The following is a 22912-nucleotide window of genomic DNA, read 5'->3' as shown; positions in this document are numbered from 1 at the left end:
TGCCAGCGTGTTCACCCCCCCCCCCCCGACACTACCCTCTACCCCCCCGACTTCAACCCAGCGATTCGATTATAATTGATGTGCTATGATTAAGGGCCATTGCCCGAAACGTCGCGCGTTATATAGCTGTCACTTTTAAAGCGGCGTTATTGACTCATCGTGCCGAGCTTTGCTCGATTTTAATGATCGCGATGCAAAGTAAGCGATTCGATTCGACATTCATTCACGTCGGCCGTGAATTGTAGAGACGTAGCGGCCTCTAGCGGCTGCAAGCGTTAAGTGAATCAACTGCACGTGAATGCGAGTGGGGGGGCTATTAAAAAGTAATCGATGTTATATTTATGCGGTTCGATTAATTTATGGTTGCATAGTTTTACACAGCTTATCCCCATGTAACCAACATCTACTATCGAGATACAGCATACAGCGTACATTTTAGTGTAGCAACATCACAGATAATGACTGGTGATATTGCACAGAACCACAGATTAAACAATACTTTACGATGGTTAATTATACAAATTGCGGGAGTAAACATAATAATCCGTACATCTATTTTAATCGTTATCTGACTAATACTGCACTGAGCGGTGTGGGGTAATGTTTATAATAATAGCGACTTCATATATACTTGTTTTTTTGTAGAACGATTGCAGCTTATTATGAAACTATTTTTTTAATAAGATAACTTTAGTATAATTTAAAGATTTGACTAGATAATACGCTGTGACCGAACGTGGATGTTTCTCGTTCACACAATATTGCAATGGTGAAGCATGTCGTTTAAATGTTCGTTCATGCGGCGCTTAACAGCTTGAGAAAATGGAAAAGTATTACAAATGGCACATTTACATATATTCGTGGTTCTACATCGTATTGCCTTGCCGTTTGTATGCGCGCCTTTGTGCCTAGGGGGTTAACAACGTACGTGTCAACGCCTCTGCAGCCCCGGCGTGTGGAGGCGATTTGTGCCTGTGTGAACACGCGTGTGCAAACAGTATACATTGCAGTACGTGTAATGTGCCGTCGTGTATTACTGTTTGTATCAACACGTGTATATATATATACGATGTACATATTTGGCATTTTCAACGTTGTTTTGACGCTCGTGTAAGTCTGTGGACAAACATCGGCGCTTTGAACAATTTGCCCCATGTAACCTGAACACACGCTGACAAAACGTACAGACAGGCACCACGGATAGCCGCTCCAATTCACTGTTTGCGGTTCACCCATCGGATTTATGCCCACTTCTACAACAACAAAAAGTAATAATTTCAATATACAACGAATGGAGCATTAAAACCAAAAGTGACAGTTTGGTAGGGTATGGTTATTCTTTTCGAATGTGACCGAGGACTACAAAGGGTGGTGGTGATGATGATGGTGGTGGTGGGGTGGAGAAGCAAGCAGTTAAAAGAGGGTAACGAAAAAAATAACAAAAAATATATTTTGGCAGTTTCTTGGCGAGAGGTCGTGAATTGCAATTACCGGTTTCGGTGTGCGTCGTTCGGGATCGCGTGAGACGCGGGCCCGATATTCTAATTGGCGTCTCTTTCACTTCTCCGGTTCAACAGAGACACGGCAAAACGCGCGTGTCCATTTTCACGCGGCGTCATCGTCGTTAATTCGATGTCAATTCTTGTAATTTTTCGTCTAGCTGTTCTAACAAAACCCGACGTGAAGCTATCGCAGGAGAGACACACGAAACAACATGGGGCGAAACCGCTGGAGTATTTCGGCGACTTTGTGTGTGTGTGTGTGTCGTGTTTTACAAGGGGGAAGCGATAGAAAGATTTAGCTTTGATCGCACATTAAACGAGTCTGAACAGCGCGAAGCGTACGCGTGCCAACACATTCGTTAAGCACAAGGCAGCGAGAGCACGCGTGCGATGACCGGCTGCGCGTTAGACGCGACTCGTGTTGAGAGTGTTAGTAACCCGTTCTCGTGTGGCGAAGCCGTACACAAAACACGTGCGCTGGCTTGCAACGTGCGCTGCGATCACGCGTTTTTTTTATCTTTTACGCATTAAAACAAGACGCGAAGCAGCAAGTTGTGGTCGATTTTCAAACATGCGGACAAAACGTTTGCTTTGTAGGGGGGACCTGCAATGAGCTAGATTCTTATACCGTGTATATGTTTCGTATCATGCGTAGTCGGTATATATTGGAAGTATAGGCGCTAAATGTACGCGCGCAAATCCGCTCGCAAAACGTACGCCAATGCGCGTTTTGTAAACCCTATTCACGGAACTGCTGTTTAAGTCTAGTTTGTTGTCTTTGCGCCCACGGCATCTCCAGATTAGCGCGGTTGCCCGCGGGCTACTACTGCGGTGCGAAATAAGTCTCAACGTACACCCGCGCACACACACGCCAGACGTGCGTTATCCTGCGCTAAATCAGCTCGAGGTATAATGCTCATCGAGAGAGAGGAAGAGCGGAAGGGAGGACTCGAGTCAGCGGTTCTTGATGAGACAACGACCACCACCACCACCCACCCCCTACCCCCCTCTCTCCCCACGCCTCCTTCCCCTGTGGGCGAGCGGTCTTTAATAAACATGCTACCGAATGAACTCCGTTCGGGATTTCGACGCGGCACAGGAGTTGGTGTGCCGGTAACACTTTAATCAACGCAGCCAACCCCCCTCCCCACCCCTGCCTTTTTAAATCCTTTATATTAAGTTCACTTGCTTGCTTGCTTGCGCGCTTACGACCGTGCAAATCTTTCGGTCGTTTTTTAACCCAATTCCCGTGATCCCATCGAGCTGACATTTTGCACACAGACTAGTTGTGCGTGACAATTAATTTTCGTGAGAAAAAAAATTCGAAATATTTACACTTTTTAGGAAATAAAATATTATGTTTAATTACCAATTGCTTAATGGTGGCAGGCAATCATCTGACCCATAGGTGGCAGCCATCTCAAGCCAGAGGACGAGAGGACTCTAGCCGCCACGCATATAAAGGATTTATAGTGAAAAACTTTGTTTTTACGGGTTAATTTTTCGTGGTTACTCCGCAGAGCCAGTTGTTACCGGCCCGCGCTGAACGCAACCAGTCAAGGTACAACTCGCGAAGAGAGCGTTCAGCGAGAGAGGGTGCGCGCGCGCTTGCGTGTGTTGGGTGTTGCGCCAGGCGTCTCTCTCTCTCTTTCTTTCTTCTAAAGCTCTCAAGCGCGATTAATGTTATTATTGTTGTGTTAAGCCATTAGCCCTTAGCTGCACGCCGGGCTGGTTTGAGCCAATTTCCGTTCCCCCTCTCGCCCCAATAGTATCCCCCCCTCCCGCTATGCCCCCCCCCCCGCTTTGCCCCCTCCCCCCCCCCCGCTGTGCCCCCCCTCCGCTGTGCCCCCCCCGCTTTGCCCCTCCCCCCCTGCTGTGCCCCCCCCCTCTGTGCCCCCCCAGCCCGCTGTGCCCCAATGCGCCCCATGCCCCATCTTATCAGAGACTCGTAAAGTGCACGTAGGCACACCACCCAAGCCATGTCGATCTGTCGTGGTCGTCGTCGTCAGACTGTCACGCAAACACGACGGAGCGTCTTAGACATGCAGACACTCTTTAAGAGTACTGTAGTTGGACTTTGCGTGGTGGTGGCGGCTGGGGGGGGGGTTACATTTGCGCGTTCACGTTCACCTATGCAGCCCAGCTCTACCCGAGTTCGATTCCGGGGCCACGGCTAACATCACAGAGGAGTCTTTAACGGAACCGGTCATTATTGACCATCCCCCCTCCACACACCCTTCTTCACCAACCCACACTAAACGACCAGAGTGGTGAAGTATGGTCAAAGAAACCCTCGCGACCGACGAATAGATACGGCGTGGGGAGGCCTAAACCAGAGTTGGATTCGCTAAGAGCCGTGGCTTATTATCACCCATGTTATACGTTTGTTGATAATAATACTTACCTCGCAAAAGTCACGTCTACCGTGACAAAGAGTGTCTCAGTTGGCTCTAATCTGGTTTTAAATACTTGTAAAGGTTAACTATCTACGGCATCGAATCCATAATAATCACGTCCGTTTGAATAAGCTTAGCTTATAACAGGGACCTTGACAAACACATGCAGAGGTAATAATTCTAGCATTGTACTGATAAACAACAATAGCAATTCGCACATTTGCTTATGAATTCGAAGCGGGTTCAGAGTGAAACATTGTTGCTCAAAGGTAAGATGTTCCAGGCTTATGATGCACACTCTGGGACTTAATTTTTCACGCCATATATTTTCTGGAATGCTCGTAGGCCGGCTTGGAGTAGCGATCATCGGCGTACACTAGACTGCAAGGCATGTCTATCCATGAGAATCCTATACAATCATGCTCCCATATATCCGTCTAATCCCATGAACATGTTTTAAACAGAAGCCGCTCCGCGTAGCAGAGACATTGAAGCCCCGACTCAGCCTCTTCCTCCCGATCCTCATCTCCTCTGACCCTTTAGTCCCATTTCTCCGCTCCTACTCCATCCCTTTCCTCTCATTTCCCATTCTCTCCTCCTTTTCTTTCTCCCTTCCCTTTCCCGTTCCTGGTTCTTTCCCTATGCGTTCTATATCCTTGACTCTGCTCGCCTTCCTGTGTTTTACCATGGGCACAACAAGAGTTGCCGGTAAACAATATTTTTACAAATCTAATTTTGACTTGTCTACGCAAACATGTTCATATTATATTCCTGGCAAACATGCACGTCCTTTGGTAGTAACCATCCGTCCGTCCGTCGATGCCCTCCCTCCCCCCCCCCGGCAATGGTATATCCACTGCTGGATAGGGTCCTCCTTGCTTCCTGTGTGCTGTGGCTACGAATCACGTGCCAGCTCTCCATGTCTTATCAGCAAGCCCGACAATATCAAGGGGGGGGGGGAACCAAAACCGAAGCCCTCATTACAAACATACTCGTTACACGTTTTTGTTTTGTTTGAAGCATCTGAAAGTTAATGCACAACGTTGAATCCTATCCATTAGGCGCGCAGGTTAAATCCGACGTGTTTCAACGACCCCATTAAAACGAGAGATTCCAAAAGCCGAGTCGAGCATTGGAAACTCCAGCGGCACACATTGTGGTGCCCTTAACAATGAGTGAACCAATTTGGTAAAAAAAAAGAACACTTTCCCCATTACTTATTTCGTGGTTGACTTCCTTTCAATTTGTGCGGTTTCACAAAGTCATTTCTTGAACAAATATCCGAGGCGCTCCGAAAGAGTAAAACATAGAAACAAATATTAATGCTTTCATGTTGGAAGTGACGAGATAGGAAACCAACGATTTGTAAAGGGGGCTCCGACGCAGCCTGTGGTTGAAGAGTGCCAAAGGCAAAGTCTTGCACAGGAAATATCTGCAAATTAATCCAAAGGGGACACTGTGGCCACTCGAGTACAATTCGCGTCTGGAAACTCGGAACTTTTTTTCGCGTGAAAAATGCTTCTTTTGTAACTTTTCTCCGACGCAGTCATTTATTTCGGGAGGAGAGGGAGGGAGGGAGGCATTTTATGGTGTGGTTTTTTTTTATATGGCGAGCGCTGTACGATCAAGAAACTCTCTTTCTCTCTCTGAACCGGTGCTCGCTATGACTGATGAGCCGGTACAAAAAGGGTTCTTTCGGAAGAAATGTGCGGAGCGCGTGGCAATGGTGACACCTAGTGGGGATGGTGTCCTCCAGGGTACCAAGGGGCGCTCTCTCTCGCGGTAAAAAAACAGTGTTACATTCCGGTAGGTGTTCTTCATGTATTCTAGTCACTCAGTCTGGTTCGACGGAAACCTGTGAAATTGCAGTCAAGCTTTAATCGGGTCTCTTCTTGTTGAGTGATTCAGTTCTGGTCAGCCAAAGTAGGCAAACATTAACTCAAACACTCAGACCATGTTGATGTGGTCTTGGAATTCCCCACCAGCCAAATCGATGGACTTGGGTAAATAATAGTAGGTTTTTACCCTTTTAAACTGGTACAAAACTGACACCTTTATACAAGGCATCATATTTGCAATAACCACAACACAAGTAGTCAAAAATGCAAATAAAAAGAAGCAACTCTGATAATGATAAGGGTAAAAACCTACTACTATATTTTGCCACTGGTAAAAGAGGTCTCATTGGGTAAATAATGTTTATATACTCTACAGACACATAGCTAATTGCCAGATGTGGTCATTCCTCAGGGCACTTCGCAGCTTCTGATAACGTGAGCGAACCATCTCAGTCCGCGTCTGTCATTCGCACTCGGTTATTTTGGCATCGCCAGTCAGGCCGCGCTTCGGTGCTTGCGACGAGTTGCCCACGGGGGCGCGGCGCAATCGTCGGACTCGACTGAGAGTAAAAGCAACAAAAAATATAAATTGTCGACAAATAATTTCGCCATTAAAATTTCGCGAGCAATAATTATTAACCACGGTGAAAAGCCAGTGGGCAGTCGGCCCCGTAAAACCAAGTCAGGCACACGGGGAGGGGGGAAAAGAGAGCGCTGTGAGTGTCAGCAAACGGGGCCGATTTTTCTTGTTCCCCATAATGGCCGTGGGGCCTCTTTCAAGGAATCATTTCTGGCCAATGCTACCTCGGGGGGGAGGGAGGGGGGGGGTTAAAAGTGGCAGAGCTTTGTTGATTGTAATTTTTGGAGAGAGTTGCGCCGGCCCAAAACGGGGTCGGGTTTGGCAACTTGGAAATTAATCAAAACACCAAAAAGTTATTTGAGCAATGGTACACGCGGCGGCGGAGAGCGAGCGAGAGAGAGAGATGCATTGGCATTGATTTGCGAAAACAGCCGCTCGCTGCGTGGAAGCATCTGCGCGTGTTGATTCTACAGTTAAAACACGAAGCGCATGCTACGTGCGACGATTGTGCGAGCCGTGATGATGCGTATCTGCGACGGGTGCTTCGGTTGGTATACGTTGCGATGACGCGTGCCGTTATGTACATCGTCTGTGCTGCACGACAAACGCGCTTTCGGGATGTCAAGTGCAGGGAGACGCGACGCACGCATTAAGTCCGTATGCTCGCCGTAGTTATAGCGATGTGCGTTGTGATAGCGTGTGTTGTGATGGAGTGCGTTATACCGTTGTCTGCTGTGTGGACAACACACACATGTGCAGGTACACACAAAGACAAAGATCCCCCGTATAGCCTTAACAGACTGTTGGGGCAAGTGCTGTTAGCGAGCACCTATGAAAAGCCGGAATGGCACAGGATGGAGTGGGTGGCCAACACCACTCCCGGCCGCCTTTGTCTCCCCAGTGTCGATGTTTACACACTGCACCAGGTAGTCATTTGAGGCTGAGTCGACCTAGGGGCGGCCCAGGACCAGTTGAGATAACCGTCACTTGGTGTTGGCCGTGAGCGGGAATCGAACTCTGGTCGCCAGGTTTCTTGGTGCAGCGCGCTAAGGGCTACACTACCACTCCAGGTACACACACACACACAAGTACTGCAAAATTAAGTGCATACGCTCGCTACAATCGCTCACTTAAGTATGTATGTATCACTTCTTTCGCATCGTATGTAGCCAACCGTGCTAATCGGAGGTGCTCACGATCGGAACTCGGGTATAAAGACGCGCGTCAAGTCACCGCCGCTACCAGCCGCTCTCGACATTGGCGCCTCTCTCTCCCTCTCGGACGACGGCGGAACAGACGCCCCCCATCTCTGCCACGATAAATCAGCGCCCCCCCCCCCCCCCACCGCCCACCTCGCAGGCAGCGGCGGTGGCAGCAGCAGGCGTGGCGGAGGTGTCGGGGCCGAGGGAGCAGCGCAACCGCATTAATAACGACGCAGATTGCCGTCGGGCCGCCCCCCCGCCCGGTAATAACTCGGGGACCTCCGACCCTCCCATCGCGTAAATGACGCGCGGTGTTTGCGGTGGCCGTCGCCGTGTGTGCCCGTGCAGGTTTACTACAAGGCGATCAGGGACATCGAGGCTGGCGAGGAGCTGCTGCTGTGCATGCAGGAGGAAGGCGTGGAGCATCAGGCAATGGCACCCAGCACCGAGCCCCTGTCCCAGGGTGGGATTTCTGATGGTACCCGCTTTTACCCTCGCGCGCTCGTAACTTCCCATGCACCGCAAACTCACCACCACGGCCGCCGCCGCCCCTCCGATCGTTCACCAACGCCACCGCTGCGGGTCCCCATGTTGGACCGTGGTCACGGCACTGTGCGCACCTTCCCCGATCTTCCCACCGCAACCGCCGCCGCCTTCGCCACCAATTTCCCACGTTCATCTTCCCCGTGATATTTCCCAGATCGCTTTGTATCTCCGGGAGAGGTGGGAACCAGGGGCACAACTATGGGGTGGGGTGTGGGGGGGGGGGCGGTGGGGTGGGGTGGGGGCACGTGGCAGCATTATGCGACGCAGAGGGGGCCCCCCGAATCAACATATAAAACAAGTGAACAAATGTAAACTAAATTCATAAAATTAACAAAATGTGTTCACGAACAATTACCCGAGGTCTACCAAGAGCAATGCACGCATCTGTGGCTATCGTCGTATGAATAGAGCAGAATAAAGTTGCGCGATCCACCGCCTTATAGGAAATCGTAGACCGATGGGGCCGGCGTGAAAGCAAGACGCACGATAAGTTAACCGCGAGCATTGCGCCTTTCAATGTCTTTCATTTATACGGTCGCTGTGCGACTGCCTCCCTCCAAACCCAATGCACGGTGCAGCTAAAGTACTACACAGTTAAATTTCGATGTAAAGCTTTCGTGACTGCAGGGATTCATCTTCTTGGTTCTTTCGGTAAAGTCACGTAGAAGGGAAGTAATAAAATAATAAAAATAAAACATAATAAAATAATTCTCACGACGTTTCGGCCACAACGCAAGCAGCCATCCTCAGGTGAAGACCAGGTCTGTCGAGGCGACAGCGTCTCTTTAGACACAGTTATAGCGTACGGGTTAGAACATCCGTAGCCATTTCAGTAAAAGTGAGTCGGGAGAAAGGAGTGGGGGTGGTGGGGGGGCTCACAGCGCTATCTTGCATACCACCCCCGTTGAAACGGGCAGTTGCACCTCTGGTGGGAACTCCACATCTCCACCCATCTCCGCTGACGCCCACCTGGGGCATCTGGGTCAGGCCGTCTAATTCAGTTTGAGGGGGTGGGATCCCCAATTTGTGTGGGCGGAATGCCTTCCCAGCGACCGCACCTCCCCCCCGCCGCTCCCGTCGCGTGCGCGTAGGTGTGGGCGCGTCTCAGTCTCACGTGCCGTGCGACCATTGTGTATCCCGCGAGCCCCGGGCCGTGCGAGAGCCAGCGGAGAGAGAGGCAAGAATTGAAAAAACCCGTGGGTGTATCCCCGATTGTGCCGGCAAGCCGTGTGGCCAATGAGTGGGAGGGGGCCGGGTCGGTCAGTCGGGACAACATCGTGGGGCCAAGGTGAACGCGACAATGTGGCGACGAGGTGGAGGTCCGCCACCATTGTGCGAAAAGGGAAACGCGTTATCAGATTTAGGGACGCAGCAACGGAGCGGCGAGCCAGACCGTCGGTCATTAAAACGAGAGCAGAACGTGTGGCGTGGGACCGGCCCTGTGGGAAATGGCCGCTGTAACTTCTAGGTTTTGAAATGTTAAGGGAGGGCGGCGTATCACCGTGCAGCCGGTCGTGAGCAGGAGTCAATATTTTGGACCAATTGGAGATGAAGAGTCGAGTTGGGGGGGTCACAAATGTGAGGGCAGCAATGCAATTGCACAGAATTGTGGGCATCTCCTAAATTGCACCTTAACAACCACGTGTTTCTAAAGGCTTACAAACAAACACATGTTAAGCGCTTTGAGGCATTTCTGGAATTGCGCTGTAGAAAATTAGAGTTTATTATTATTATATTATTACCCCTTAAAAGACGTTCAATCACTGTAGAAGATACCCTTTTGCCAGCAGTGGCATGAGATAATTATTTACAGTGCTGCACCTTAACCTTTTATAGCACAGAAATACGTGGATTCAAATATCAAGAAGAAAGGTTTACAGATATGAACATTAACATAAAACGTTAAGTTCCAGGTAACACTAAGTAATGTTAACGCATTTAATAGTAGAACTTCTTTCGCACCGTACTTCGCCGACCGTGCTAACCATAAGTAGCCAAGCGTGCTAAAAACTAGTCTTGAATTTTCCTCATCATCTTTGTCGTAATCCTAACAGACTACCTTAGGAGATCGGTACAAACTCATCTCTTCCTCCCTCCACCAACACCAACTCACTAAAGTCCAGCGATGGAACGTGTGACCCAAGGGACATCCACAATGCACCAATCCCCTAACCAGATTGAGCACAGTCGGCACGCCGCTCACGCAAAGTTCGTTGCGTTGGCGCTTTCGAAAAAGCAAAAGAGGCCAACAACAAAAAATTGCCAACGCGCTCAAGCGCCGCGCTACGGCCGACGACGATCGAGCTTAACCTACGACCCCCGCTTTGCCCCGGCGCGTGGCAGACGAGCACCAGCTGCGCTGCGGCAACTGCAAGGAGCTGTGCCCGTCCGACACGATCCTCAAGCAGCACCAGCAGTTCGGCTGCATCCTGGGCTGCGGCGGCGGCGGCGGCAGCTCGGCGAGTGACAGCAGCGACGGCCTGGCCTCCGCCGGCCTCGCGGGCGGAACGCCGCCCGCGTCCGCGTACCCCGCGCTTCACGACGACTACCGCATCGCCGCCGCTGCCGCCGCCGCGGCCGAACGCTCGGCTAATGAGGGCCCCCTGCACGAGTGCAAGGAGTGCGAACGCATCTACCCCAACGCGTACCTGTGAGCACGCACGCGCTCACTCGCGCACTCGCGCAAATAGGCACGTGACTCGTAGACGCAGCCGTAGCGAGACGGTATGATGGATGTGGTGTGCCGGGTGTGGAAATATTTAACGGGTGGCAGACCCTGGGCCAGATCCAGCTGAAATTAAGCCGCTCTGCGATTACAGCGTACCCAATGGGCGTCAAATCACCGTTCAAAATTGAACATTGCCACTCAACCAGTCTGATCCAAGGCAATCTGGATAGTCGGGGCCTTTTTACAAATGTAACCGATTTTCAGCGGTGATGCAAAGTGGTCTTGGTCCCAGTGCCAGGCTCCCCTGCCACTAGAAAAGTGGTTATTTACACAATCGATTCGAAAGAAAAAGTTGTCAGTCATTTGTAAACATGCTGGGACCATCAGTCCTCATACGCTTGAGAACCCGGTTTAAAACACGGCAGGCTGAAACCCATATTCAAACCCAGAATATCTCAGCAGTTCTGGCTCATGAACCGCCTCACCAACTGGATGAGCGTGGCACGGTGGCGAGATGTTAACTACCTTGCCTGGTATACAGGAGGTCATGGGTTCGATCCTGACCCTGACCCCTGTATATTTGGAGTTTGCATGTTCTCCCCGTGATCGCGTGGATTTTTGTCCGGGTTTTCCCTATGCATTTAGAATCAATGTGCATTCAGAGTATTTGGCTGCTATAAATGTCCACGTGATAAGCCACTTTGTTGAGCTATCATTTGTGGCCAGGTCACTTCTAAAAAAATTAACCCGTAAAAACAAAGTTTTTCACTATAAATCCTTTATATGCGTGTTCAATGGGCTACAACCCAGCCCACATTGGTCTTTGAATTGGGCGGCTAGAGTCCTCTCGTCCTCTGGCTTGAGATGGCTGCCACGTATGGGTCAGATGATTGCCTGCCACCATTAAGCAATTTGTAATTAAATATAAAAAAAAATTCCTAAAAAGTGTAAAATTTAGGAAAAAATTTTTCAGGAAAATAAATTGTCACGCACAACGAGTCTGTGTGCAAAATGTCAGCTCGATTGGATCACGGGAAGTGGGTTAAAAAACGACCGAAAGATTTGCACGGTCGTAAGCGCGCAAGCAAGCAAGCAAGTGAACTTAATATAAAGGATTTAAAAAGAGTGTATATGGCAAAATAAAAAGAATTGTTTAGTTTTTATAGCTTAGATTTGAATTCGGATTAACACAGCAGCCAGCGCAATCCCGCAGCGGCGCGGCAACGTTTTTATCGCTTCGGCTCACGGCGTTTTTTTTTTTCTCCTGTCGGCGGCCCCCCCGTCCCAGGCTGGAGCAGCACATGCAGATGCACACGGAGGAGCGGGAATACAAGTGCGATCAGTGCCCCAAGGCGTTCAACTGGAAGTCGAACCTCATCAGGCACCAGATGTCGCACGATATCAACAAGCGCTACGAATGCGAAAACTGTGACAAGGTAGTGGTGAGTTTTCATTTTGTTTTTCGTTCTAACAGCAACCGAGCCGGAAATGTCCCCAATTGTCGGAATGCGTGAAGAAAAAACGATTGCCAGACCTGAACTACTGCGAGCGAGCTTGAAGGCTTTCTTCAGGCGAGTCCTGCTTGACGATGTACGATGCTGTCATCACCACAACATGTTTAGTGTCCCATTAACGGACTGCTGGTGGAGAGCGGTGTTGGCGCACTCCGCTTACAAAACTCGCCGAGTCCCAAGATCGCTTCCCGACCGCGGCTAACATCAGTGGCAAGTGACAGCTGAACTGGTCCTGGCCCGCCCCATTTCACCAACCCACACTTGACCGGCGTGGTGAAGTACAGTCAAAACAACCCCCACGACCCAGCACGGCGCGGCCTTAACCCACGAGTAGACTGACAAAAGCTGCAAATCATTATTATTATTATTCCTTTCTCCTTAAATGGATCGTCAAATGTCGATTTGCCGTGGTGTGAACAGCGAGCATCTTCACACACGCCAACACAAAAGGCGGTGGAATGGAGGGCCGACAGTTTAAGAGGGCTCTTGACCTTTTGCACCTGCTCGATGGACCAAAGCTTCGGTCGTGACCCCGAGATGAACCACCGCTCCCCCCTCTCACCCCCTCTCCCCCGCCCTACCGACCCCAACTCTGCCTCCTCCGTGCGCCGCTCGCAAACGACGCTCCGCGTCCGAACGCGTCTTGCTCTTCGCGACGCTGCGACGCGCATCAAAGTGCAGGAAGCCGCGCGGCGCAAGTTGACCGCCTAAATAAGCCCAGCGTCACATTGCACGGATGTAATCATCGCTCGTTTTTAATATGCGGAACTCCACAGCGGACATTAATGCAATGAAACATGTTGTAATCATCGCGGTAATGTGAGGCAATTAGTCACTTGGTACGGACTGTTTACTGCGTTGAAGTTTAACAATGTATGGCGCCCACCTCCGCCAGCTGTGTTAAAATCAAAATCTTTTATTATTTCAAAACCGAGAGTTTGTCCACTTTCGCCAGCATAATAAATGCAGTAAAATAAAATGCACATCCACGTCGTTCCTTATTATTATTTTCATCCCCAAGTGCATTGTGGGAATTTATAATTCCGTTGAAATGAAAATTGAACCCAGTAATTGCATAACTTACGTTAATCAAGACATATTTTTTTTCTCATTTATTTCGTTTGTGATTTTGTTCATCTCACAGCGGTGGCGAGATGTTAACTCCCTCGCCTTTTATGCAGGAAGTCGTGGGTTCGATCCCGACCCTGATACCTGCATATTTAGATTTTTGCGTATCTCTCCCTCCGTGGTCACGTGGATTTTTCTCCGGGTCCTCTGTTTTTTTCCCTTCAAGTTTAGAATCAACCTGCATTCATAATATTTTGGCCGCTATAAATTTCCACGTGTGGCCACCTCTGAAAAACGTGCTCGATAGCTCAGGTGGGCCTTACCTGGGAGAAAAAAAAATATATATTTTAGATATTATATAGTACTCTGCTGTGAGCTGGGTACTCCCTCTGCATCGAGTCAGAACACGGAGGAGAGTGTGGAGATTAATAACGACGATGACAGGACGAGTCGCTCGCTGCTCACCCGGCGAAGAGCGTGAGAACGCTTTCACTCGAGGGGCCCGGGCAGACTCGCTCCTTAGTCACGGCTGGTTTCGGGCTCGAGGGGGACACATGATGGCCATGGTGTGGGGAGGGACGCCCGCAGCTGTCAAATGAAATAAATAAAACGGCCACTCGAGAAAGTACTCGAAGCTTTGAATTTTTTAAAAGGTTCACCCCCCCCTCCTCCTCCACTCCCCCTGTCCCACTCTGTCGGAGGAGATGAATGAAATACAAATAATAATAATAATAGCGGCGGTAGTAAGGGACGTCGATACATATTTGATTTCACTACATTAATCAGCTGGCGACAGTGGTCCCACTTATGCGAACTGAAATTAAAACACTCTTTTGATTTCAGCCCAGCTGGTGCAGGATATGGCACGTGTGCACTGCACCGTTGATTTTTCCCGATCGCGGCAAACAAACACGCGCGCGCGCGTCTGCAGCGATGAAAAACTGCCTCTCGTTACCGCGATGATTGCGAAAGAAAATGTTTCATTGCAAGTGTAATAGAGTGTGTAAAAATGTGTGATGAATGGTGTTCCAAGCTAATGTTCGAGGAGTATTTCTAAGTCATGTACTTGTACTATTGATATAATGATAGCAATTATAAAGCGTCTTGGCTATCCACTTTTGAATTAAGACCTCCCCAATGGCATAACATCATGGGGTGGTTTTGACCATACTTCACCACTTTAGTAAATGTGGGTTGGTGAAGTAGAGGGGGAGGGAGAGGGGGGCATATGATTTCCTCCCACAGGTCAAATACTCATCAGTTGAATTGGCCAACAACCCAATGTGGCAGGACCCTCCTGACAGAGGGTCTTGAGACTCGGTGAGGCATTCCTTGATAAACAATGCGAATTATTATGATTGCGATGTTCAGGGAGATTATAACACTTGTGCACTTTCCTACTGCGGAAGTTTTACGCAGTTGGGCCGTAGATCTCTCGCGCGTGTTTTCGCGTTGTGCCGTGTGTTGTTCGGCACAATGTCCGACGTTTCGCTGCACGTGCTGGAAGCTTCTTCAGGAACTGGATGCAGCAGCTCACGTTCTTCCTTGATTAATATAAGCTTCTGGCTGATGCCAATGGCATTGCTTTGCGTTGTCACTTCCAAATACAATCTCACTGCTTCCATAGCCTTAGTCAATTCTCTTTTCAATTATATTTCCCCATACAGTGACTTCCCCAAATTTCACAAATCTCCGTAGCACAAATACAGGGTGCTTCAAATGTTTCGTTAACTCTTCTGAGAATTTGCACGAATACCGATAGTCCCATGTAAGTGTTAGCATTTTTTTTAAACACCATGTATATATGTGACTGCCATCAGAGTGTGCAATGCACGGATAACAACCAAACCAATTAATTCTTGAACTGGATCCCAGGAAGCAGAGAGTAAAGATGACCATGGAAGGAAATCGAGGGTTGACTGGTAGCAAAAAAAAACTATGACCAAAGTCCCTTCTTCACAGCACATTTGTCCCGTCTCATTTTCTTACAAATGCTTCCGTTTCTGCGCCACAACTGTGCAATGCTCCATTTATACACAAAAAAGAAAACTCACTTTGAAGACGCGCAATTTGCTCAGATGTCGCCCGTTACAGATTTTAACTTTCGGGGCCAATGTGTAACGACGTTTGTATTCCGCGTTGCACAACGCGGGCTCGACGCGGGAGGAACTGCGCTTTTGCAAACAAAGCATTGTGGTCAGGAAGGAGGGGCGACGCTGCACTGCACCCCACGAGCCGGCCCGGGCACGGATGGGCATGGACCCAAGCGCAGAGCTGTCGTCGTCAGCAACAAACATCGCCGACAAATAACAAACGAAAACTCTCGCCCGCTGAAGGCTTTGGTAACTTTTGAAACTTGTTTTCTCCCCCCCCCCCCCCACCACCACCCCCGCAAAAAAAAGGTTTTCACGGACCCCAGCAACCTGCAGCGCCACATCCGCTCGCAGCACGTGGGGGCGCGCGCGCACGCCTGCCCCGAGTGCGGCAAGACGTTCGCCACCTCGTCCGGCCTCAAGCAGCACAAGCACATCCACAGCAGCGTCAAGCCCTTCACGTGTAAGCCTCACACCCGCAGCAAGCAAACGACCACGGCCGCGGCATTCCGCGTTCACGCGTATTGTCGCCGCGGCGTATTCTTCTTGTTGGTATTGTTCTTGCTGAGCACGGCCGTTAAATGCACCGAGGCTGATGCATTTCAGTTTGGTCTTGCAAAGTCGCTCGGCGCCAAGGTGGTGCTCACAGAAGGCTCCGTCACCGACGATAGATTTTAGAGTTCATTTTTTGTCAACAGGAAGGGCCCAATGAGCCCGCTGGGCTCTATTTTCAGAGCTGTGCATGCTGCAAGAGCCAGGCGAAAAATAAAAGGCGGGGAGCAACAAGTACGCACTTTCATTTAATTTCACCGCTATCTGGTGGCCAGCCGCTCATTCCTGTGCTTTCGCTCTGCTCTCCCCCCCCCGCCGACCCCGTCTCTCTCCCCCCGTGCAGGCGAAGTTTGCCACAAGTCCTACACGCAGTTCTCGAACCTGTGCCGGCACAAGCGCATGCACGCCGACTGCCGCACGCAGATCAAGTGCAAGGACTGCGGGCAGCTCTTCAGCACCACCTCGTCGCTCAACAAGCACCGGCGCTTCTGCGAGGGGAAGAACCACTTCGCCATGTCGGCCGCCGCCGCCGCGGCCGCCGCCGCCGCCATCTTCCCGCAGGGTTCGTCGCTCGGCCCGTCCCTCGACAAGGCCGCGTCGGCCATGCTCAGGAACCACGGCGTGTCGCCCTCCCTCAACAGCTACTTCGGGCCTAGCCGCCACCACCACCACCACCACCACTCGGGGCTGCCGGGCTTCCCGGGCGCCGGCGGCATGCAGCCGAGCTTCTCGCTGGCGCAGAGCTTCGCCGGCCTCTTCCCGTCGCCCCTCTACGCCCGGCCGCCCATGCTCCCGCCGACGGGCGCCATGATGCAGGCGCAGGCGGGCGGCGACGCGGCCAAGCTGGCGGCGCCCGTGGCACACGCCATGCTCCACCCGGGCGCGGCCGCCTCGGCGGCGGGGCTGTCGATGGCACCATCGCACCACCACCACCGCGGCGGCGGCGTGTCGTCTGCTCTGCTCTCGGCCCCCGTACGCCCGCAGCACGCTCGCTCCGAGGAGCGCGGCGGCGGTGACGGCGGCGGCGTCGGCAGGACGGAGAGGTCCCCCGGCGAGAAGCTCAACGACAAAGGCAGCGAGGTGTCGGACGGCTCCGACCTGGAGGCCACCAGCACGCCCATGGGCAGCGACGACCTGGACACGAGCACCGGCTCGGAGGCGGACAGCGACAGCGACAAGGAGAAGACCAAGAGGAAGAACCCCGTGAACGGTGCGCAGGGCCCCAAGCAGGGGGACTCGCACGGCCTCACCAACGGCGGCGGCGGCGGGGGCAGCGCCGGCAGCTCGGCGGCGGCCAGAATGCCGCAGAACAATCACCTGGCGTTCCTGCCGCCGCCGGCGGACGACAACAACGGGTCCGACTCGACCAACGACTCGATCAAGGCGATCGCTTCGATAGCGGAGAAGTACTTCGGCCCCGGCTTCATGGGCATGCCGGAGAAGCAGCTCCGAGCCTTCCCCTACACGCCCATGTTCTCGTTCCCCTTCGTGTCGCCGCTGCCGCACCCCGTGTTCCCCATCGCCGAGCCCAAGGCGGCCGCCGCCGTCGCCCCCCCCGCCGCCCCTCCTCCGCCCGCCGCCGCCGCCGCTGCCGTCGTCGTCAAGACGGAGCCCAAGTCGCCGTCCCCCACCGAGAAGGCGCATGGCAAGAGCGCGCCGCCGGAGGCCGACGCCGGCTCGCCCTTTGACCTGAGCGTGGCGGCCAAGCGCAAGGAAGAGGCCAGGCAGCCGCCTCCGCCGGCGTCGAAGTCGGCGCCGGCGCGGCCCCCCGCCGCGCACCAGCGGGACGATCAGCCGCTCGATCTCAGCACCGGCGGACGGACGAGGGGAGCGCAGGGGGGCTGCTGCCTCCCCCCGCACCCGATGCTTCCGCACTCGGCGGCTGCTGCGGCCGCGGCCGTGGCCTCCTCGTCGTCTTCCTCCTCGTCGGAGGTGGCCAGGAAGAGCCTCAACCACATGTTCGGAGGCGGCAAGCAAAAGCTGCCGAGCGACGCGCCCAAAGTCGGGCACGCGCCCGGTCACGTGCGCCACCAGCGGTCGCAGCACCATCACCACCACCAGCAGCAGCACCATCATCATCACCAGCAGCAGCAGCAGCACCATCATCACCAGCAGCAGCAGCATCATCACCAGCAGCAGCAGCAGCAACAACAGCAGCATCAGCAGCAGCTACAACAGCAGCATCATCAGCAGCAGCAGCAGATGCATCAGCGTTCGTCAATTCCCTTTGCTCATCTCAACCCCTTCTTTCTTGACCCTATATACAGGTGCGGCCTACTGAGGTGTGTGTATAATCTCGCAAAATAAGAACCTACCTACTCACCTGCACACTCGCACACCCTCCTCCCTCACCTGCTCACCGATCAAACCCACCCACAAACCTAACTACTGACCTACCTGCCTACCTCTGTGGAGTACACGCAACTCTTCTTTGCAGAGGTTTACATCTGGCCGACAATATTTGCAAATGAATCCATGTTCGTGTGTAGTATATTGATATGCTAGTGCGTACACAGGCCGATCCATTTGTAGATACGCCGCGAATATAATTTGTAAGAAACGCCACAAGATACGGAGCCATCGCTTTAGCAATATTAAAATCAGCCGTTGGGTAGACTTGAGAGTGGCATTTGCATCAGTGGATATCTGCAAATGAATCACCTTGTCTATGATAGTTTTTTTGTGTTAGATCGCGTGAATATATAAATGTGTCGTTAAACCCACCACCACCACCCGACACAGCCAATTAGTAAGGTTTGTTACGTTAACAGAACATGCCAATGCGTTACTAGTACAGCACACCGGTACGTTGGAGAGTAAACCCGCAACATTTACAATCGGAGTACGACGTTTCGCCAGTGATTACAACTGGCTGTCGCCAGACAAACTTTACCAATTGGCTGTGTCGGGTGGTGGCGGGTTTAGCGACACATTTATATATTTATTGGGCGTCCATAAATGACGTCACGCACCTGGGGGGGGGGGTGGGGTCAGATATTTGTGACGATGTGTGACGAGGGGGGGGGGGTTGATAAATGTGACGTCACATCAAAATACGCAACTTTAAATAAATATAGACAATACGTTCTACTTAATCAAATAGACTTTTTAATAAATGTTTTCTGACGCCGTGTGACGAAGGGGGGGGGTGGTCAAAAATCGTCCAAAATCGCGTGATGTCATTTATGGACTGCCCCTTACGCGATCTAACACACGAAAAATCTCTTATGGATAATATCGGATTCGCGAAAGCCTCCTACGTGTTCAAACGGATCACCCTCGTATGTGCACACGCACATTGAAACGTGTGCAAACGCGGCTGTCGGCAGTGCTGCGCGTCCGCGCACAACGTTGTGCGCGCGTCCGCGCGAGCTTTCCCATCGCTCATCTGTCGAGTGCCGCTTTGAAAACTCGACGCGAACGTTTTCGAGTACAGATCCGCGGGGCGTCTACAAATGGATCGCCCCTGTGCCAATGTTTTCGCGCTCGCTCGCTCGCTCGCTCGGCCGAGCACCTGCGGCCGTCTCGCTCTGTTCTGCCGTTTCGTTCGACGGCGCTCCCCGTACCTGACCGGCTTTCATTTCCAGGGTGGAGAAGAGGAAAATGGACGACCCGATGTCCTCTCTGAAGGAGAAGTACATGAGGCCAATCCCGAGCCTGCTCTTCCACCCGCAGGTGCGTTTATTGCCACAGTGCCACGTCGCAACCGCCCCGGGGGGCACAACGCCATACTTCACCGCACTGGTCGCTCGCCCCCCCCCCCCCCCCATTAAACACGCGACATCGGGCCAACGTTGGCGCTAACATCCCGAGTTCGTTCCTTCACCGTTCCCGACATCGGCGATGATCATCTGAACTAGTCTTCGGCCTCCCCCTTGGTCGACGCACGATTTAAAATAACCTCTTGCAGTGCTGGGGAGAAATAAGGTGGCCGGGCGTGGTGCTGGTCACATCACCCCCCCTTGTACCGTGTGGGCCTTCATAGGTGCTCTACAACAGCACGTGCCCCAACAGTCTGTTCAGGCTATAGAATGACTTTTTTGCATTTGTGCAGTACCCAACTATACTCTTATAATAGTTATTAACGTGACTTTACCGAAAGAACCAAAGAGTATGAATTCCTGCAGTCACGAAAGCTTCAAATCAAGACAGTACCCAACTGTTGCGGGGGGCTGAGATTCATTTTGGATTCTTGGGGCTTCAAGACACTGAGGCTACTTGACGACATGAGGGTTGTCCCCCTGTCAAAAATAAATATTGTAGTCTTCATCCTCAAAATAGAAATATCATATATTGACCAATTTGAGCCAGTGGTCAAAATGCCACATTCTCATGGCAAGGGCACAGTATTTCCATTGGAAAGCCACAGTTGACATCTCGTAATAATGGCATTTAAGATACATTACGGGATACTGTAATGGCAAACGGTAAAAGTTTAGGGCGATTGAGTTAAATTGCCCGCTGTCAAAGCAATCCAATTGCAAATTCTCAGCTCTTGCCATGTAGGTGTGTAGTATATACCTATTACGGCTGTTTTGGGGTTTATTAAGGATGGGCTTGACCCACATGTTTTCCAAAAATGCGACTCTTCGTCTGAAAAGCGAAACATGTAAATGCGCGACGCAAAACACACAAAGCTGCAGCAGCAGCAGCAACGCAGCGCAGAAAGCCGCGATTCAATTCGTGGAAGGGAGTTGCTGGAGGGGTGGTCAGCGTTAATTTAATAAACAAGGCGCGACGCTACCGACAATCGTCCATCAGTTAAGACTCGGGGCGACGTAAACGGCAGAGCATTCTTTTCATTATCTCGAACAAATTGGGGACGCCGATCGGACGGGCCGCGCTTGTTTTTCGGATTTCGGGAGAAAACGCCACCGAGACGAATCTACCCGCTCGTCGTCGGCGTCGTCGGCGGCATCGTCGCCGTCGTTTATTGTTCCGACAACAATGCCGGCGGGGCGGTCTCGTGCGCCGGGAAACAATGCGCGCCATCGCCAAGCGCTTCCCGTCTTTATTTGTCGGAGGCCCTCGAATCTGTGGTCGGGCGGTCGCCGCCGAGAGCGGGAGATCACGTTTAGCCCCCACCCCCCCCACCCACCAACCCCCCCTGCTCACCAAACGCCCACCGCCCACCAACCTTCCCCACCCACCAAACCCCCCCCACCCACCAAACCCCCCCCCGCCCACCAACCCCCGCCCGCCCACCAACCCCCCCCGCCCACCAACCCCCCCCGCCCACCAACCCCCCCCCCCCACCCACCAACTCCCCCCCCGCCCACAAACCGCTCCCCCCCGCCCACCAACTCCCCCCCACCCACCAACTCCCCCCCGCCCACCAACCCCACCCACCCACCAACTGCCCCTCACCCACCAACTCCCCCCCCACCCACCAACTCCCCCCACTCACCAACTGCCCCCCCAACCCACCAACTCCCTACCCACCAACTCCCCCCCCGCCCACCAACCCCCCCCCCCGCCCACCAACTCCCCCCCGCCCACAACCCCCCACCCACCAACTCCTCCCCCCCGCCCACCAACCGCCCCCCCACCCACCAACTCCCCCCCACCCACCAACTCCCCCCACTCACCAACCGCCCCCCGCCCACCAACCATCCCCTCATTTTGATCTAATGCTTTAAAACGGTATTTAATAGTGAAAATGTATTTTTATATATATACATATAAATATAGAAATAATGTGAAATACCCATGAAACTCACAAAATAACCCTCATTGTGTAATCTCACAGCAACGTCAGTGATCAAAGAAATACACGACTAAAAATAGTGTGTATCTCACGTCTGTACAAGATAAATTACTTTCATCTATATTGTCAGATATAAATGAAAGAAATGCACTTTTTATGGATGCATATTTATAGATGCATTCTTTAAAGAACTATAGATATAAGTAAATAGTCTTGTATACTCGTAGGATTCATGTATATTTATACATAGATAACAAACAGATGTTTTAGTCTGGTATTTATACAATCACTGAAGTTGCTTTGGGATTACAGTGAGGGCTGCCTTGTGAGTTGCACATTATAATAAAATAAAATGTGATGACAATGAGTATTTGTGCTTAACGAATGCCCATCATTGTGTTATTATTTACTTATTTACCCTGGAAAGCCACACCAAGAGTCTAAAATATACTTTATACTTCAATCGCATCCTCCCTGAAAATCCAAAATATTCCTTAAAAAGAAATATCCTGAAGCAGAAGATTCGTGCTGGATAGAACATTTGCCAATGTGATTTGCAGCCTTGATCCTTAACCAATTTAAACGTGCCATTTTATTGAGGGCCTGTGTGTTGTCTTGGTCTGAGACTGTTTTCGTTTTGCCACCTTGCCCAAGCTTGCATTTAGTGTAGAAAAAGTGTCATCAATTGATGCACTCATGCAGTATATTTATATGTATTTATTGCTAGCACCTTGCTAGCACTCCTATCTATTTTTGTATCGTTTGTTGTAACTTTCTGACCCGCCCCTGCCCGGACATCTGCGAAAGAGAACTTCGCTACTCGTGGGATTTCCTTACAGTCCATTGGGACTATTGGGCAACACAAAAACGACACAACGAGGGGGACCGGTGGCGCCGTGGTGTTGTGACGACGATGACGACCAAACAAAACTGAAATCCGACTTCTTCCCTGTCGCTTCCCCGTCCCCCTCCTGTGGGTTTCCCGCCTGCCAGATGGCGGCCATGGAGAACATGGCCGACAAACTGGAAGGCTACAGCGCCATGAAGATGGACGGTGGCAGTGGCCACATGCAGCAGCAGCCGCCGCCGCCGCACGCGTTCGGATTCCGCCAGCCGCCTCCCAGCCTGCCCGACAGCCTCCTGCGCAAGGGCAAGGAGCGCTACACCTGCAGGTAAAGGCACCGAGCTACGGGGCGCTGTCCTCCACCATCCCCCCACGCGTACCCCCGACTGAACGAGCGACGAC

The 22912-nt window shown here is 51.8% G+C and overlaps 1 protein-coding gene across 4 annotated transcripts in view; it reads left to right on the top strand.

Annotated features, from left to right (window-relative positions):
- The window catches only part of LOC133351108 (histone-lysine N-methyltransferase MECOM-like), a 323295-nt gene that overhangs the window by 274022 nt on the left and 26361 nt on the right, over positions 1–22912 (top strand). The window contains exons 5-11 of one of the 4 annotated variants that reach the window (XM_061566060.1): positions 7867–7996; positions 10408–10714; positions 12021–12168; positions 15717–15870; positions 16303–18226; positions 19547–19634; positions 22660–22838. In XM_061566060.1, coding sequence (XP_061422044.1) covers positions 7867–7996; positions 10408–10714; positions 12021–12168; positions 15717–15870; positions 16303–18226; positions 19547–19634; positions 22660–22838 — 2930 coding nt within the window. Of the gene's footprint in view, positions 1–7866; positions 7997–10407; positions 10715–12020; positions 12175–15716; positions 15871–16302; positions 18242–19546; positions 19635–22659; positions 22839–22912 lie in introns of all 4 variants that reach the window. The other 3 variants (XM_061566058.1, XM_061566059.1, XM_061566057.1) reach the window with 3 other exon arrangements.

The sequence above is a fragment of the Lethenteron reissneri genome, chromosome 36 (assembly GCF_015708825.2).
Source record: "Lethenteron reissneri isolate LAM-NWPU_2019-01 chromosome 36, ASM1570882v1, whole genome shotgun sequence".
NCBI lineage: Eukaryota > Metazoa > Chordata > Hyperoartia > Petromyzontiformes > Petromyzontidae > Lethenteron > Lethenteron reissneri.
This window is presented reverse-complemented; position numbering and strand designations above follow the sequence as displayed.